The sequence below is a fragment of the Macaca nemestrina genome, chromosome 12 (genome assembly GCF_043159975.1).
Source record: "Macaca nemestrina isolate mMacNem1 chromosome 12, mMacNem.hap1, whole genome shotgun sequence".
NCBI classification, from domain to species: domain Eukaryota; kingdom Metazoa; phylum Chordata; class Mammalia; order Primates; family Cercopithecidae; genus Macaca; species Macaca nemestrina.
In genome coordinates this window covers 59,718,036-59,735,012 of record NC_092136.1, presented here as the reverse complement: position 1 = coordinate 59,735,012, position 16,977 = coordinate 59,718,036, and the positions used below count along the sequence as shown (strand labels likewise).

Genomic DNA, 16,977 nt, shown 5'->3' with positions numbered 1-16,977 from the left:
AGTGTGCCTCTTTTCATCAACATCCAGCTGTGAAACCGCCTTTTCAAACATTATAGCTGAGGAAATTATGACAGTAAAAGAGATCTGACCTAACTGACTCCACCTTGCTTCTAACCTCCAAGCTGTCCTTGTTCATTCCGGGGCGTAAACTGAACTAACCTTGGGAAGGAATTTAGTTTATAGCTTTTTTTTTTTTTTCAGATGGAGTTTTGCCCAAGGTGGAATGCAATAGCTTAATCTTGGCTCTCTGCAACCTCCACCTCCCGGGTTCAGGTGATTCTCCTGCCTCCGCCTCCCGAGTTGCTGAGATTACAGGCACCTGCCACCACACACAGCTGATTTTTGTATTTTTAGTAGAGAAGGGGTTTCACCATGTTGGCCAGGCTGGTCTTGAACTCCTGACTTCAGGTGATCCAACCACCTCCACCTCCCATATAGTGCTGGGATTATAGGTGTGAGAGCCACCACACCAGGCCTTATAGCTTAACTTTTAAACAAAGATGGTAATAGCCCTTTCCTGAAATAAGGCCCCTTCTTGCCTGAACCAAACTGCCTTTGTAGGACTAACAAATTAGCTACAAGATTAGAAATTACAGTTTAGGAGCCAGGCAGCGTTCAGCTGCAAGAGTCTGACCCTCCCCAAATTGCTCCTGGAAATAATACCACTGTTGTAAAACCTAAGATTAGTGCTTGAGATATTTTCCAGATCCTGCATTCTGATGCACCAGCTGATACCACCCAGACCAGTAACCTGGCTCAGCCAACTCTGCAATCCCAACTAGGAACAGAAGACAACAAGAAAAACTCACTTTGACACCCTATGATTTCATCTCCAACCTGACGAATCAGCACTTCCCACTTCATGAGCCCCTACCCACCAAATTATCCTAAAAAACTCTGATCCCTGAGTTCTTGGGGAGACTGATTTGAGTAATAATAAAACTCCAGTTCCTGGTACAGCCGGCTAATTACTCTCTCTATTGCAATTCTTATCTTGATAGATTGGCTCTGTCTCTGCAGCAGACAAGGAGAACCTGTTGGGCAATTACAGCTGCTCAGAATGGTCTCAACAGAAAGTCATCAGCCCCCTACAGGGATTTTCCTAAATGAAACAAACTCTCTCATCCCATTTCAGGACAACTCTGAAGGGTCATCCCAACTTCAGTGCTCCTATGGGGTCCAACAAGACCTCTCTGAGACAGCATCACAGATCGACTTGCCCATTTACCCAAGTCTGCTTTCTTCTCTTTCCTTTCAGAGGTGTTCATTTCAAGAGCACTTTCTAATACAATTCTCTTACATTAATCTCTGTCTTAGAACCTGATTCCTAGAGAACAGTGTCATTCATGTTGAGGGAAAAGGGACTTTTGATCATCTATCCAGAAGGATAAGGGCGTGTGATATGGCAGCAAGTGATGGTTCCATCAAAAACAACAGGTATGAAAACATTGTATAAAAGAGGATGTGATCAAGAAAGATGTTATTGTTACTGGGTATGTGCTGAGGTCTTGGAGATCAATAAAATTTGGACCCTGGGGTCATCAGTGTCCTCCATAAGGAAGGACAGACAGAGTGAATCTCTGTCCTGAATCTACTGTCCTGAATGGACAGTAACATTGAAGGAGAATGAGGCAACTTGAAATCCCTGACAGGGAAATGGGAGATTATGTTTCATAGCAAATTTACCAGGCTCTTTCATGCCTTGTATTTTGTTCATGACATCCCTCCTCCCTCTTTTTCCTACTGCCAAAATTCAAATGCTTGAAGATTATAGATCCAAGCCTACAGTTGTGAAAAAGAAGTAGCTATCAGGAAGGAAAAGCCTTTTCCTCTATCCTTTTAGGTTCAGTGGCTGGGGCCTGTAAATTAAACTGACAAAAGACAAATTTACAGGAGAAAAGGATTTATTCGTATGCACAGGGGAACCACAAAAGAAGTAGCTGGCTCATCAAATGGTTGAAATTAGCCGGGTGTAGTGGCTTATGCCTGTAATCCCAGCTACTTGGAAGGCTGAGGCAGGACAATCACTTGAACCCAGGAGGCAGAGGTTGCAGTGAACTGAGATCACACCATTGCACTCCAACCTGAACAAGAGTGAAACTCTGTCTCAAAAAGGAAGGAAGGAAGGAAGGAAGGAAGGAAGGAAGGAAGGAAGGAAGGAAGGAAGGAAGGAAGGAAGGAAGGAAGGAAGGAAGGGCAGGCTTACACATCTAACTTAGTAGGAGAAGTGGAAAGGGGAGAAAGTTCTAGGGGAGAAAGAGATTTCTTAAGGAAAGACAAAAGAGTTTTTAAAAGAACAAACGTCAGACCAGAAAGTGTGTGCTACTGTGGTCTATGCCAGCATGAGTGGTCTTTCTGTCTTCTTCAGAGTCATTAAACTCCCCCGGAAAGGGTATTTATGTTGAGTTTACTCTTGGTCTCCCTCCTCAGAGTGGAAGCCTTGCTGAAGAGGACATGTATGGCAGTCTTCATTTCTGATAAAAGAAAAATAGCTCAGACCACTTTGAACTATTTGAGGTATGCAAAATTTATCAGGCCCAGAAAGACATGAGTATGGGACTTCAGTCATACACTCCACCCCTTACCCCCATGCTTGTTCCCACAAAACCAAGAATTGGGGTGCAATTGTTTGTTCTTAGTCAGACATGCCTCACCCTTTATCTTCACATTCCTGGGATTTGTGATACAAAGAACAAGGTATAGTCAATCAATAGCTTATGTTATTTTTATGTAAATTCTTGGTGAACAACTTAGTGTCTAGGAAAAGAGTGAAACTCTGTAAAATATTTGAAGAGATTTATTTTGAGGCAAATGAGTGAACACGGCCCGTGACACAGCCCACAGGAGGTCCTGAGAACATGTGCCCAAGGTGATCAGGGTGCAGTTTGGTTTTATACATTTTAGGGATGTATGAGACACATCAATCAAATAAATTTGAGAAATACACTGGTTTGGTCCAGAAAGGTGGGACAATTTGAAGTGGTGAGGTGGGGGAGGGGGGGCTTCCAGGCTATAGGGAAATTTAAACATTTTCTGGTTGACAATTGGTTGAGTTTGTCTGAAGACCTGGGATCAATAGAAAGGAAATGTTCAGGTTAAGATAAAAGATTGTGGAGACCAAGGTTCTTTGAAGTCTCACAGTGGCTGCCCTTAGAGACAACAGTTGATAATGTTTCCTATTCAGATCTTTAAAAGGTGCTAGACTCTCAGTTAATCTCTTCAGGATTGGGAGGGCCCAGAAGAAAAAGATCTATCTGTGTTATTAGACATTCTTTACAGATGTAAATTTTCCCCCATTAAGGACAACTTTGCAGGGCCATTTCAAAGTGGCCAGGGGAGGTGGCTCATTCCTGTAATCCTAGCACTTTGGGAGGCCAAGGCAGGCGGATTACCTGAGGTCAGTAGTTCGAGACCAGCCTGGCCAACATGGCAAAACCCCATCTTTATTAACAATACAAAACTTAGCCGGCCGTGGTGGTGGGTGCCTATAAACCCAGCTATTTGGGAGGCTGAGGCAGGAGAATCCCTTCAACCCAGGAGGGGTAGGTTGCAGTAAGCCGAGATCACCCCATTGCACTCCAGCCTGGGCAACAAGAGTGAACCTCCATCCCGCCCCCTGACCAAAAAAAAAAAAATATATATATATATATATATATATATATATATATATATATATATATGGCAAAGAAACAAGTTTTGGGGTAAATATTTTTATTTTCTTCTTTGTCATGTAATTTTATGCTAGAGTCAGACTGAAAAGTCAGTCACAATATATAGGGTCAAATAAAACCCATCTGATGAGAATTTATGGTTTGTAGGGCATGACTACTCAGACCCTTTCAATAGGAATTTGGGCAAGATAAGAAAAAATCAGAGGTTAGTCCTCATTAGGAATTGCCTCTTCTTTAAAAACCCACTTGTGACTTCTGCTAATTGGGAGCATATACTCAGGGCAACTTGAATCTTTGCTTCCAAGTGCAGTCTTCAAACTTGGCCCAAATAAACTCTCTACAAATAACGGAGGAGACCACCCCTCATATTCTCTTATGCCCAATTTCTGCCTCCAAAGAAAGAAGAAGTAAAAACTAAAAGGCAGAAACAAAATCCACAAGCAGACAGCCCAGCACCACACCCTGGGCCTGGTAGTTAAAGATCACCCCTGACCTAATCAGTTATGTTATCTATAGATTACAGACATAGCATAGAAAAGCACTGTGAAAATCCCTGTCCTGTTCTGTTCCATTCTAATTACCAATGCATGCAGCCCCAGTCACGAACCCCCTGCTTGCTCAATTGATCACGACCCTCTCAAGTAGAGCCCTTTAGAGTTGTGAGCCCTTAAAAGGGACAGGAATTGCTCACTCCGGGAGCTTGGTTGTTGGAGATGTGAGTCTTGCCAAAGTTCCCAGCTGAATACAGCCCTTCCTTCTTTAACTCGGTGTCTGAGGGGTTTTGTCTGCGGCTTGTCCTGCTACACTTACATTAAGTTTGCCTTAGATTTTTCCCTTTAGGTCGACATTTCCCAGAAGTTTTAATCAGATGAAGAAAGCTCCCAGAAGGTTTATTTCTGCATCTATTGAATCTGAAATATCTTCAGCTTAAAATAATTGTTATACCAACTCTGGTGTTCTGAATGGATCCCCACACAGCAAAGAATAGAGCCAGAATGTTGCATTTGTGAAAGGAAAATAAAAACTCAGGACCCCAGTTCACTATGCCAAAAGGAAAAAAATAAACTGAAAACTGAATCATGTAAAAAGCTGCCTTTCCTTTTGTTCCTAAGCAGATAGCTACAGAAAAAAAGTTAAATATTTACAAAATTAACCGGGTATGGTGGCACATGCCTGTAATCCCAGCTACTCAGGAGGCTGAGTCAGGAGAACCACTTGAACCCGGGAGGCGGAGGTTGTGGTGAGCCGAGATTGCACCATTGCACTCCAGCCTGGGCAACAACAGTGAAAACTGTGTCTCAAACAAAACAAAACAACAAAAACAAAAAACAAAAGGTTAAATGTCTCCACACTATATTTACTTTATCTTATGTAACGTGCCAGACAAATACATAATTGAGTATTTCCCTACCTGCTCCTTTTCTCTTGAGACATGTGGATTACCATACCCTTCCTCTTTCCCTCCAGTTCACTTTTCCCCTTTAAATATTGAAGCCCTCAAAATCATCTTTGGAGAAAGCCATAGGCCACAGACTGTTTCTGTGATTCCGTGTTTATTTCTTCCAGCCATGTCCTTAACCTTGGCAAAATAAACTTCTAAATTGAGACCTGTCTCAGACATGTTTTGATTGACACATTCAAATTCCAGTTCCAGCATTTACTAGCTAGCTGTGGGATCTTGAGCCACTTACTTAATCCTACTTTCCTTCTCTGTAAAATGGGGATAATTATACTCCCGACTTTGTTGTGGGGATTAAGTTAATGCAGAGTCCTCAGAAAAGTACCTGTAGAGGGTTATTTGGGCCAAGGGCCAAGGTTGAGGACTGCAACCCAGGGCACATTTGCAAGTTGTCTCAGGGGAGTGCTCTGGACAACAAAAGAGGGGCTCACATTTGTAAAGAATAAAAAGATGAATTAGGAGAGGAAGTGATTACAAAAGTTGTTCATCAGGAATTCTCATTGTTTAGAGAAATAACACTGGTTATACATTGGTTAGTGCTTGGCTATACATTGTTGAACTATCAGGTGTATGGCATTTAATGGCTACTTAGCATAGCAGGTGGTTTCAAAAGATAATTACTTAGCTCAAAGAAGAGGGAGAGTGACTGTTGTTACATTTTAAATGCGTCTCTGGGCCTGATAGTTTAAAGGGGCTCATCTTCCTCAGATAAAATGGTTTTTGTTTTGTTTTGTTTTTTGCATAGTACATAATCTTCAAAATGCATGGTAATGATTACTGTGAGTACTCTATCTGAGATGATGTCCCCAAAACTGGGGGGAAAAAAACACTTGTAGAAAATTATCAAAGGAAAGAACTGACAGGACTTGATAGCTCTGAGGATCCCTCAGAAGCACTTGCCAAACAACTTAGGGTTTAATTGCTGTTCTGCCACTTAACTTCTTTGTGCTTCATCCTATCTGTAAGGAGGGGTAATAATAGTTGTAGTTGTTAGGCAGGAATCTAGGCCCAACATGGCGGCATTACCTGGTGTAGCAGGCCTTTTGTTAAAGACTCCCTTCACCCTTGTACACACCCGCAGACTTACATGCGTCAGAGTTCCGGCTGGGCAGTCACACTCCCCCATGACCTGCAGCTCACCTGCATTCCACAAGTTGGTAAACAGCCATTTCGGTTGACAGTTTCCAAAGACCCCTTCCTCATGACCCTTACTGAACTCCTGCCTTAGTAGTTTCAAGACCCCCCAGGCCCTGTTTGCACAACCAGCTTCCCTACCTCTCAGGCTATAAGAAGCCCCTACCCTCCTCCCTCAGTGCAACTTCCTCGGCCACACCTTTGGACCGAGGAACCTCGCCCACGAGTCCTAATAAAGGCCATTCTCACTGCCATTTGCCTTTTGTCTTCGTTCCCAGTTTGGCTCCAGCCTCAGTTTACCTTTACATTTGGTGCCGAAACCCGGGAGGAGACCCCCCTCCCCGGACCCCTGCCGGGTCGGGCAGGCTCTCCTCTCCCTGAGCCGGGATCCCCTCCTCAAGCCTGGAGCCGTCTCACCAAATTTGACTCAATCCGATCACTGCTGGGTAAGTTTTTCCCCCGTCCTGAAGGCTCCCTCCAGGAGTCCCTGTCCGAAATGCGCGGCCACGTCAGGGGCTCTCTCCGGTCAGCTGTGACCTCAGCACTGGGGACTAGGAGACATCCAACCTCCCCGGAAGCCACTGTACCCTGCACTGTGCGTGGCAGTGGGAGGACGTGCCCATTGCCTCCAGACTGCCCGCCTTGAGACCATGGGAACTACCCAGTCCAAACCAAACCGAAAATCTCCTCTGGGGTGCCTCTTGGAGAATCTCCAGACTTTAAGTCTCAGCCAAGACATAAAACGAAAGCGGCTCATTTTCTTCTGTACAATAGCATGGTCACAATATAAATTGGATAATCAGTCTCAGTGGCCTGAAGAAGGCACTCTAGACTTTAACATTCTCACAGATCTGACCAACTTCTGCAAGAGACTAGGCAAATGGTACAAGATACCCTTTGTTCAGGCCTTTTGGGACTTGTGTTCTCGCCCAGATCTCTGCGCCCAGTGCTCGTTAGCTCAAGTTCTGCTCGCAAATTCTCTTCCCTCAAGCAAGGAGAGGGATGATTCCTCCTCTTTTTCTGAGCCTCCTGACACCCTATCCCAGCCACCCCTCTGGTCTCCTGCCCAACCTCCTCCTTACCCTGACCCACTGTTATCCCCATCCTCGTCAACGCTTCCCCACCCTTCTCCCCCTCCTGTGCCCTTACCAAACCCGACAGATTCTGTCTCCCCTACCTCCACCTCCTCCTCTTCCTCGCCTGTATCAGCCCATACTCGGTCCAGGACCTACCTCCTGTGTCCCTTATGAGAGGTGGCAGGCGCCGAAGGAATAGTCTTGGTCCATGTGCCGTTTTCATTGGCAGACTTGTCTAAGGTTGAGGAGCATGCAGGCTCCTTTTTGGCCAATCCTACTCATTATATCAAAGAGTTTAGGTATCTATGCCAGGCATATGATCTCACCTGACACGACCTTCATGTCGTTATGACTTCAACCCTGTCTCCTGAGGAGCAGAAACGCATCCTAGCAGCAGCCAGGCAGCATGGTAACCAGGTTCATTTAACTGACCCTGCCATGCCAGTCGGCACCGAGGCAGTGCCCTCGGCTGAGCCCAACTGGGACTACCAGGTAGGGCAGGTAGGATGCTGCCGCTGAGACATGATGGTTCAGTGCCTTCTTGCTGGTATGCAGGCAGCCTCTAACAAATCAGTCAACATTAAAAGACTAAAGGAGGTAGTCCAAGGCGCAGATGAAAATCCGGCTGTTTTTCTTAACCAGCTGACTGAGGCACTTATTCAGTACACCCACCTTGACCCTGCCTCCCCTGCAGGAGGAACCATCTTGGCCTCATATTTCATTTCTCAGTCGGCCCCTGATATCCAAAAAAAAAATTTTTTAAAGGCAGAGGAAGGCCCTCAAACTCCCATCCAGGGCTTAGTCAAACTGGCCTTCAAGGTCTACAACTCCAGGGAGGAAGCAGCTGAGGCCCAATGACAGGCCACGCTAAAACAGAAGGTACAGCTCCAAACCCCAGGCCTTGGTAGCAGCCCTAAGACCGGCTGGCTCCAGGAGCTCCCAGAAAGGAGATACTACCCAAGCGCCACCTGGTGCCTGCTTCAAGTGGGGCAACGATGGCCACTGGGCCAGGCAGTGCCCTAACCCAAAGGAGCCAACTCGCCCCTGTCCAAACTGTTGGCAGATGGGCCACTGGAAGTCAGACTGCCCCGACCTAAGGACGGTCACTGCGCCTCCACGTGACAACCCTCCTCCAGGTATTGGAGGCGCCTTCCAGCTTCTCAACACCGATGAAGATTGAAGAGGCCCAGACTCGGGGACCCCTCGCACTCTCACTGAGCCCAGGGTTATGCTCCAGGTAGCAGGTAAGTCCATATCCTTCCTTATGGACACGGAGGCTACCTACTCTGTTTTGCCTTCCTTCAGTGGCCCCAGCCATCCCTCCACTGTCATGACGGCACTCCCTCCACCTACCGCCAGACTCCTCCTCTGTCTTGCCGCCTGGATGGCTCCCTCTTCTTGCACTCATTTCTTATCATTCCTTCATGCCCAGTCCCCTTGTTAGGACGAGATCTCCTCTCCAAGCTAGGGGCCTCAGTTCACTTCCGACCCAACCCCTCCCCACACCTCACATTCCTCTTCCCCCATCTCTCACCTGACAAACCCTGCCAGGCTGACCCCCCACTCCCGTTTCCAGTCCCCATTAACCCTAAGGCGCAGGACACCTCCACCCCGATCATTGCTCAGCACCACACTCTGGTCCGCATCCGGCTAAAAGACCCTTCCAAGTTCCCCTCTAGACCCCAGTTCCCTATCTCCCTTGAACACCGACAGGGACTAAAACCTATCATTACACGCCTGCTCTGACAACACATTCTAGTTCCCACCAACTCACCATGCAATACTCCTATCCTGCCTGTATGGAAAAGCTCTGGGGCCTATCGCCTCATGCTCATGCAGGACCTTACTACGCCTCATCAATGAGGCAGTAGTCCCTACCTTTCCAGTTGATCCTAATCTATATACACTCCTCTCGCGCATTCCCCCTGACACCACTCATTTCACTGTTCTTGACCTGAAAGCTGCCTTCTTTACCATCCCTCTACACCCAGACTGCCACTGTCTGTTTGCCTTCACATGGGAGGACCCAGACACTCATATTTCTTCCCAGTTGACCTGGACTGTCTTTTTTTTTTTTTTTTTTTTTTTGAGACGGAGTCTTGCTCTGTCGCCCAGGCTGGAGTGCAGTGGCGCGATCTCGGCTCACTGCAAGCTCCGCCTCCCGGGTTCATGCCATTCTCCTGCCTCAGCCTCCCGAGTAGCTGGGACTACAGGCGCCCACAACCGCGCCCGGCTAATTTTTTGTATTTTTAGTAGAGACGGGGTTTCACCGTGGTCTCGATCTCCTGACCTTGTGATCCGCCCGCCTCGGCCTCCCAAAGTGCTGGGATTACAGGCATGAGCCACCGTGCCCAGCTGGACTTGGACTGTCTTGCCTCAAGGGTTCCGAGATAGCCCCCAATTTTTCGGACAGGCACTGGCACAGGACATCCTCCTCTGCCCCCTAACCCATAGCACCATTCTACGATACATAGATGATCTATTACTATGTAGTCCTTCCTGGGAGTGCTCCCTTGCAGACACTGCTACACTTCTAAATTTTCTAGGTGACTGAGTTTATCGGGTTACCCCGGCTAAGGCTCAACTTTGCACCCCTTCTGTCACCTACCTAGGCATACTACTCACACCCACTACAAAAAGCCTTACGGCAGATAGAATAAGCCTCATTAAAACTCTCCAGCCTCCTCAGGATGCGGAAGAGATCTTGTCCTTCCTAGGACTGGTAGAGTATTTCAGGCATTGGATTCCCAACTTCGGGATCCTAGCCAAGCCCCTCTACCAGGCTGCCAGGGAGACACCCACCAGACCACTGTCCAACCCCTCCTTGGTTGCCAACTCTTTCAAGAAGCTTCAGGATTGTCTCCTTTCTGCCCCTGCTCTCTCTCTCCCCAACCCCCTTCAGCCCTTTCATCTATTCACCAAGGAGTGCCAGAAGGTAGCCACTGGGCTCCTAGCCCAGCCGGTTGGATCCACATACCAGGCTGTGGCCTATCTCTCCAAGCAGTTAGATCCCACAGTCCAGGGCTGGCAACCTTGTCTGCAAGCCCTGGCGGCTGCCACAGAACTTACCCAAGAGGCCCTCACTTAGGTGGTGGCAGTCGTCTGTGGCCGGTTAAGTCCTACCCTTTCTAAGCCCCTTACTAATCATTGGCTTCTTGCTACTCATAGCTCCCTGTGTCCTCCACTTCATCCAGGACCACATGAAAGAAGTCTCCCAGGTCACTTTCAATCAGATGCTGCTCCACCCCTATACCCGAGTTCCGACCTCCGAAAAACCCCACGATGACCCATACCAGCAGGAAGCAGCCAGATGAACACGTCGCCTCACTTTCTTATTAGAAAGAGGTCGGAATGTTAGGCAGGAATCTAGACTCAACATGGCGGCATTACCCGGTGTAGCAGGCCTTTTGTTAAAGACTCCCTTCACCCTTGTACACACCCGCAGACTTACATGCGTCAGAGTTCCGGCTGGGCAGTCACACTCCTCCATGACCTGCAGCTCACCTGCATTCCCCAAGTTGGTAAACAGCCATTTCGGTTGACAGTTTCCAAAGACCCCTTCCTCATGACCCTTACTCAACTCCTGCCCTAGTAGTTTCAAGACCCCCCAGGCCCTGTTTGCACAACCAGCTTCCCTACGTCTCAGGTTATAAGAAGCCCCTACCCTCCTCCCTCAGCGTGACTTCCTCGGCCCGCACCTTTGGACCGAGGAACCTCACCCACGAGTCCTAATAAAGGCTATTCTCACTGCCATTTGCCTTGTGTCTTCGTTCCTGGTTCGGCTCCAGCCTCAGTTTACCCTTACAGTAGTGACCAAGGGAAACTTCCCCTTCACCCTCTGAAATTCTGCTGAAAAATCAACCCACAAAAAACGGATTAATTGAAGAAAAGGCATACAAATTTTATTAATGTGTCCACGGGCAACCACAGAGTGACTACCACTTCCCAACTGAGTTCAGAAGCTTATGTGCCATCCAGGCAAAGCAGGTTATGGGAGTGAGGGGAAGAGGAATTCTGCTGAGGGAGAAGGAATGGATCAGGGAACACATTAACTAGTAGATGATCATGTGAAAGGGTCTGTTCAGGTGTGATTATATTTTTGGTTTTATAGGGAGGGGAAGAAAAAAACAATTGTTCCTTTTGATGGGTCTGGACGCTAGGTAAAGGCTTTGGGAGAAAGGGGGCGGGTGTAGGAAGGTCAGAGAGACCTTGAGGCTTAACTTAGTAAGTCAAACCACCATATTTTGGGTATGGATTTCTGGGCCCCAATATAATAGGTACTTCTTAGCGCTGTTGTGAGAATTAAAGATTATTAATTATAAAGTGCCTGGATTGGTGCTTGGCACATCGTAAACAACTCCATAAATGCTCACTTTTACCGTCATGGATACACGGAGGTGGGAGACCCAACTGAGTTCCAGCTCATGTTATTGGTCCCCATGGCTATATGGTCTTTACGGCTTCCTAGTCTCTTCACCATCTCTAAGGTTTGGTTTCCTCATCTGAATCAAAGGTGAATGATTCTCAGGGTGACTCAAGGGTGCTGGTGCCAGTGGCAGAGCATGGGAAATCGAGGGAAGGCACCTTCCTGTCAGAGGCAACACACCCAGTGGGAGGATCCTGCCGGCCCTGCTCTCTCCTACCCTCCTTACCCCAGCTAAATGCCGGGGTCGGTCTGGCAGTTATTCTGGGAATCTGAGCGCGGATTCGGACCAAGGAGGCGTCTTTCACCAACCACATCACATGGAGCCCCAAAGCACAAGCACGGCCTCCCCCGGCTGTGACCTCAAGGCCGAGCCCCTGGTGACCTCAGGGAGAGTCCCCACCCCCACCGCCCTTGCGCCCCGGGGCAGGGCGGGGGGCGTGGAGAGGGGGCGGAATCGAGGCGGTCCCGGGAGCGCCCAGCCCGCTCCGCCTCCGCAGCGTTGACAGCTGCCCGCCGCCGGGAGATCAGCTGTTGGAGATCAGAGGAAGAGGAAGGGGCGGAGCTGCTTTGCGGCCGGCCGCGAAGCAGTCAGCCGACTACAGAGAAGGGTAATCGGGTGTCCTCAGCGCCGCCTGGGGCCCTGAGGGCCAGCTAGGGCCCAGGCCGGTGGGGACGGGACAAACGAACTAGCCCCGTGTAGGAAGCCTGACAATGCCCCGCTACGGAGCATCACCGCGCCAGAGTCGCCCCAGGTCCGGCCGGGAGCAGGGACAAGACAGGACCTTCGGAGCCCCCCGACTCCTTTGGATGGGCCTGGTACTGCTGCTGGCGCTGGCTCTGGCTCTGGCTCTGTCTGACTCTCTGGTTCTCTGGGCTCCGGCAGAGGCTCATCCTCTTCCTCCCCAAGGCCATCCTGCCAGGTTACATCGCATAGTGCCCCGTCTCCGAGATGTCTTTGGGTGGGGGAACCTCACCTGCCCAGTCTGCAAAGGTCTATTCACCGCCATCAACCTTGGGCTGAAGGTGAGCGCTGAAGGGGTTGCAGTGGAGGAGGCCGAAGGGAGTGCTGGGGCTGGGGGCTGGGGCTGATGCTGGTGCCCTGGGGTCAGAATGCATCCCTGATGGAGAGGGTGGCATCTACAATCCGTCACTGAGTTTGCTTCCCTTTGGGGACACCTATGGCTACATGCCACCACCACCCCATTGTGACCTTTGTGAAGTAAGAAAATAATGCAGACAGTGCCTGAGAAAGTCAGCTTGTCAAGCAAAGGCCTCATGCCACAGGCTGCTGAGCTAAAGAGGAAGTGATGGCCTGGTGCTGCCTGAGTTAGAGGGTAATATCTGGAAGGCAAAGGTGTGCACTGAGCTTTCTTCACCATGGTGCACTGAGTCCTGCCCAGCCCCAGTTTGGAAATGGAAGCCCAAGGGGTGTTGGCCAGGGGTTGGCCTGGTTCCTCTGCTCTGCCTCTGATTTCTCACCATGTGCTCCTCCCACTGCAGAAGGAACCCAATGTGGCTCGCGTGGGTTCCATGGCCATCAAGCTGTGCAATCTGCTGAAGATAGCACCACCTGCCGTGTGCCAATCCATTGTCCAGCTCTTTGAGGATGACATGGTGGAGGTGTGGAGACGCTCAGTGCTGAGCCCATCTGAGGCCTGCGGCCTGCTCCTGGGCTCCACCTGTGGGCACTGGGACATTTTCTCATCTTGGAACATCTCTTTGCCTACTGTGCCGAAGCCGCCCCCCAAACCCCCTAGCCCCCCAGCCCCAGGTGCCCCTGTCAGCCGCGTCCTCTTCCTCACTGACCTGCACTGGGATCATGACTACCTGGAGGGCATGGACCCTGACTGTGCCGACCCACTGTGTTGCCGCCAGGGTTCTGGCCTGCCGCCCGCGTCCCGGCCAGGTGCTGGATACTGGGGCGAATACAGCAAGTGTGACCTGCCCCTGAGGACCCTGGAAAGCCTGTTGAGTGGGCTGGGCCCAGCCGGCCCTTTTGATATGGTGTACTGGACAGGAGACATCCCTGCACATGATGTCTGGCACCAGACTCGTCAGGACCAGCTGCGGGCCCTGACCACTGTCACAGCACTTGTGAGGAAGTTCCTGGGGCCAGTGCCAGTGTACCCTGCTGTGGGCAACCACGAGAGCACACCCGTCAATAGCTTCCCTCCCCCCTTCATTGAGGGCAACCACTCCTCCCGCTGGCTCTACGAAGCGATGGCCAAGGCTTGGGAGCCCTGGCTGCCTGCTGAAGCCCTGCGCACCCTCAGGTACTTATCATCCATGGAAACCCAGGAAGGGAAAAAAAAGGTGAATGAAAGTGAAGGGAGAAGGGAACCTGGGGCATTGTCTTTGATTGCTCTGGCATAAGTCCTTAGTGCTCTTCACTCAGCTCCCCTAATCTGACTCCACCTTCCCTTTCTACTCTTTTGCCACACCAGGCTATTGTTTTTTTTTTTATAGTTTAGTTTTTGTAGAGACAAGATCTTGCTATGTTGCCCAGGCTGGTCTCAAACACCTAACCTCAAGCAATCCTCCCGCCTCGGCCTCCCAAAGTGCTGGGACTACAGACGTCAGCTACTGCTCCCGGCCCTCCTTTTTTTGGGGGGGGAGCAGGGATGGAGTCTTGCTCTGTCACCCACGCTGGAGTGCAGTGGCACGATCTCAACTCACTACAGCCTCCACCTCCCAGGTTCAAGCAATTCTCCTGCCTCAGCCTCCCAAGTACCTGAGACTACAGGTGCATGCCACCACGCCCTAATTTTCGTATTTTTAGTAGAGATGGGGTTTCACCATGTTGGCCAGGATGGTTGTGATCTCCTGACCTCGTGATCTGCCCACCTCAGCCTCCCAAAGTGCTGGGATTACAGGCATGAACCACCGCACCCAGCCTTCCAGCCCTCCCTTTCTACTCTTATCTCTAGCCACCCTCCTTCAAAGGTCTGGCAGCATAACCTCTCCATGCCTCAGCTGCGTCTTTGCTCATGTTGGCCCTCTGGAATTGATTTCCCCTTTTTTAACTGCTGCAATTTTTCTCACCTTATCCATCTCATGTCATCTTCCCTCTGTGTGGCCCTTGCTTCCCATTCTAGCTCACTCTTATCCCTCCACCATACTCCTGGAGTCCTCTGCCCTCGGAGCCTTTCTTTTGTGTCACACAGACCCAATAATTAGAACTGTTTGGTCTCCAGCTAGACTGTGAGCTCTTTGCAGGTGGGGAAGATGTCATGTATGCTTTTACCCTCCACCCAAATGCCCAGCACAGGAGGAACAGGATTGGAACAAGTGTTGACCTCTCATGTTTACTTTGTTTCAGAATTGGGGGGTTCTATGCTCTTTCCCCATACCCCGGTCTCCGCCTCATCTCTCTCAATATGAATTTTTGTTCCCGTGAGAACTTCTGGCTCTTGATCAACTCCACGGATCCCGCAGGACAGCTCCAGTGGCTGGTGGGGGAGCTTCAGGCTGCTGAGGATCGAGGAGACAAAGTGAGGGGGAGTGGTGGGAACACAGTGGTACTGGGGGACAAGCAGGCTTCTGTCGAGCTGGAGCACCTCTGGGCAGAGAAGTCTGATTTTCCTGGCATTCCCAACAAGTGTTCCCTGGGGGTTCAGCTCATGGTCACTGTTGAAAGCCTTCATTCAGTCCCCCTCTCTAGCCAGGGCTGCCTGGACCCCTGGATGCCCTGATTACCATCCTTAACTCTCCCTGCTAGGTGCATATAATTGGCCACATTCCCCCAGGGCACTGTCTGAAGAGCTGGAGCTGGAATTATTACCGAATTGTAGCCAGGTAGGAGGGAGATGAGGGTGGGAGTAGGGACAGGGTGAGTGTCTGAAGGCTGAAGATTCCCTTGAGCATCTCACCATCCCTGTTGTCCCATGGAGTGGGGAGACTCCTCACTAGAACAGGTTGGAGAAAGGGCATCCTATCTCCCCAGATCTCTTCCTACCCCTCCCTAGAATCTTCTGAATGTAGTATTTTCTGGCCAGGTATGAGAACACCCTGGCTGCTCAGTTCTTTGGCCACACTCATGTGGATGAATTTGAGGTCTTCTATGATGAAGAGACTCTGAGCCGGCCGCTGGCTGTAGCCTTCCTAGCACCCAGTGCAACTACCTACATCGGCCTTAATCCTGGTGAGTGAGGCAGAAGGGAGCCTCCTTTATCCTGGAGTTGGTGGGATAGAGGAAGGAGGTTGGAGCCAGAGCCTGCAAAGCATGGGCAGGATGTGTGGCCCCTCCCTGGAATTGCCCTTGCTCCTTTCCCCTCCAGTCAGTCCCGCTTCCTTGCAGGTTACCGTGTGTACCAAATAGATGGAAACTACTCCGGGAGCTCTCACATAGTCTTGGACCATGAGACTTACATCCTGAATCTGACCCAGGCTAACACACCGGGAGCTATACCGCACTGGCAGCTTCTCTACAAGGCTCGAGAAACCTATGGGCTGCCCAACACACTGCCTACCGCTTGGCACAACCTGGTATATCGCATGCGGGGCGACATGCAACTCTTCCAGACCTTCTGGTTTCTCTACCATAAGGGCCACCCGCCCTCAGAGCCCTGTGGCACGCCCTGCCGTCTGGCTACTCTTTGTGCCCAGCTCTCTGCCCGTGCTGACAGCCCTGCTCTGTGCCGCCACCTGATGCTAGATGGGAGCCTCCCAGAGGCCCAGAGCCTGTGGCCAAGGCCACTGTTTTGCTAGGGCCCCAGGGCCCACATTTGGGAAAGTTCTTGATGTAGGAAAGGATGAAAAAGCCCAAATGCTGCTGTGGTTCAACCAAGCAAGGTCATCCAGTGGAAGAACCAGTCCCTGGGCCCCAAGGATGCCGGGGAAACAGGACCTTATCCTTTCTTGGAGCTGGTTTAGCTGGATATGGGAGGGGGTTTGGCTGCCTGTGCCCAGGAGCTAAACTGCCTTGAGGCTGCTGTCCTTTCACAGCCGTGGAATAGAGGCCTAAGTTGACACCGCCCTGGCAGACAAGACAGGAGCTGTTGCCCCAGGCCTGTGCTGCCCAGCCAGGAACCCTGTACTGCTGCTGCGACCTGATCCCGCCAGTCTGTTAAAATAAAGATAAGAGACTTGGACTCTAGACCCCTGTGTGACTGTACCAATTTCTTCCTTCAAGCAGGCAGGGCAAGGAGATCTTTGGGGCAAGATCATAACTGAGGCATAGGGTAATGGGGTTGATGGTGTGGTACAGGCATA

At 50.2% G+C, this 16,977-nt stretch overlaps 1 protein-coding gene and 2 long non-coding RNA genes across 6 annotated transcripts in view; all 3 read left to right on the top strand.

The window, feature by feature from the left end:
• LOC105488681 (uncharacterized) overlaps positions 1-2,992 on the top strand; it is a 61,303-nt gene extending 58,311 nt beyond the window's left edge. For 3 of the 4 annotated variants that reach the window (XR_011610890.1, XR_011610888.1, XR_011610887.1), the window contains one exon: positions 707-2,332. This is a non-coding gene — a long non-coding RNA (uncharacterized lncRNA). Of the gene's footprint in view, positions 1-706; positions 2,333-2,430 lie in introns of those variants that run through there. The other variant, XR_011610889.1, reaches the window with a different exon arrangement.
• A 3,312-nt stretch (positions 2,993-6,304) lies between these two features.
• Positions 6,305-11,091, top strand: LOC105488683 (uncharacterized). Its single transcript, XR_011610886.1, has 3 exons — positions 6,305-6,710; positions 8,404-8,584; positions 10,509-11,091. It is a non-coding gene; the product is annotated as an uncharacterized lncRNA (long non-coding RNA).
• Positions 11,092-12,197: 1,106 nt separating this feature from the next.
• LOC105488684 (sphingomyelin phosphodiesterase 1) lies at positions 12,198-16,861 on the top strand. The gene is made up of 6 exons (XM_011752977.2): positions 12,198-12,789; positions 13,267-14,039; positions 15,086-15,257; positions 15,485-15,561; positions 15,762-15,907; positions 16,064-16,861. The coding sequence occupies exons 1-6, from the start codon at positions 12,478-12,480 to the stop codon at positions 16,471-16,473; spliced, it is 1,890 nt and encodes a 629-aa protein (XP_011751279.2). The 5' UTR covers positions 12,198-12,477; the 3' UTR covers positions 16,474-16,861.
• Positions 16,862-16,977: the final 116 nt, after the last annotated feature.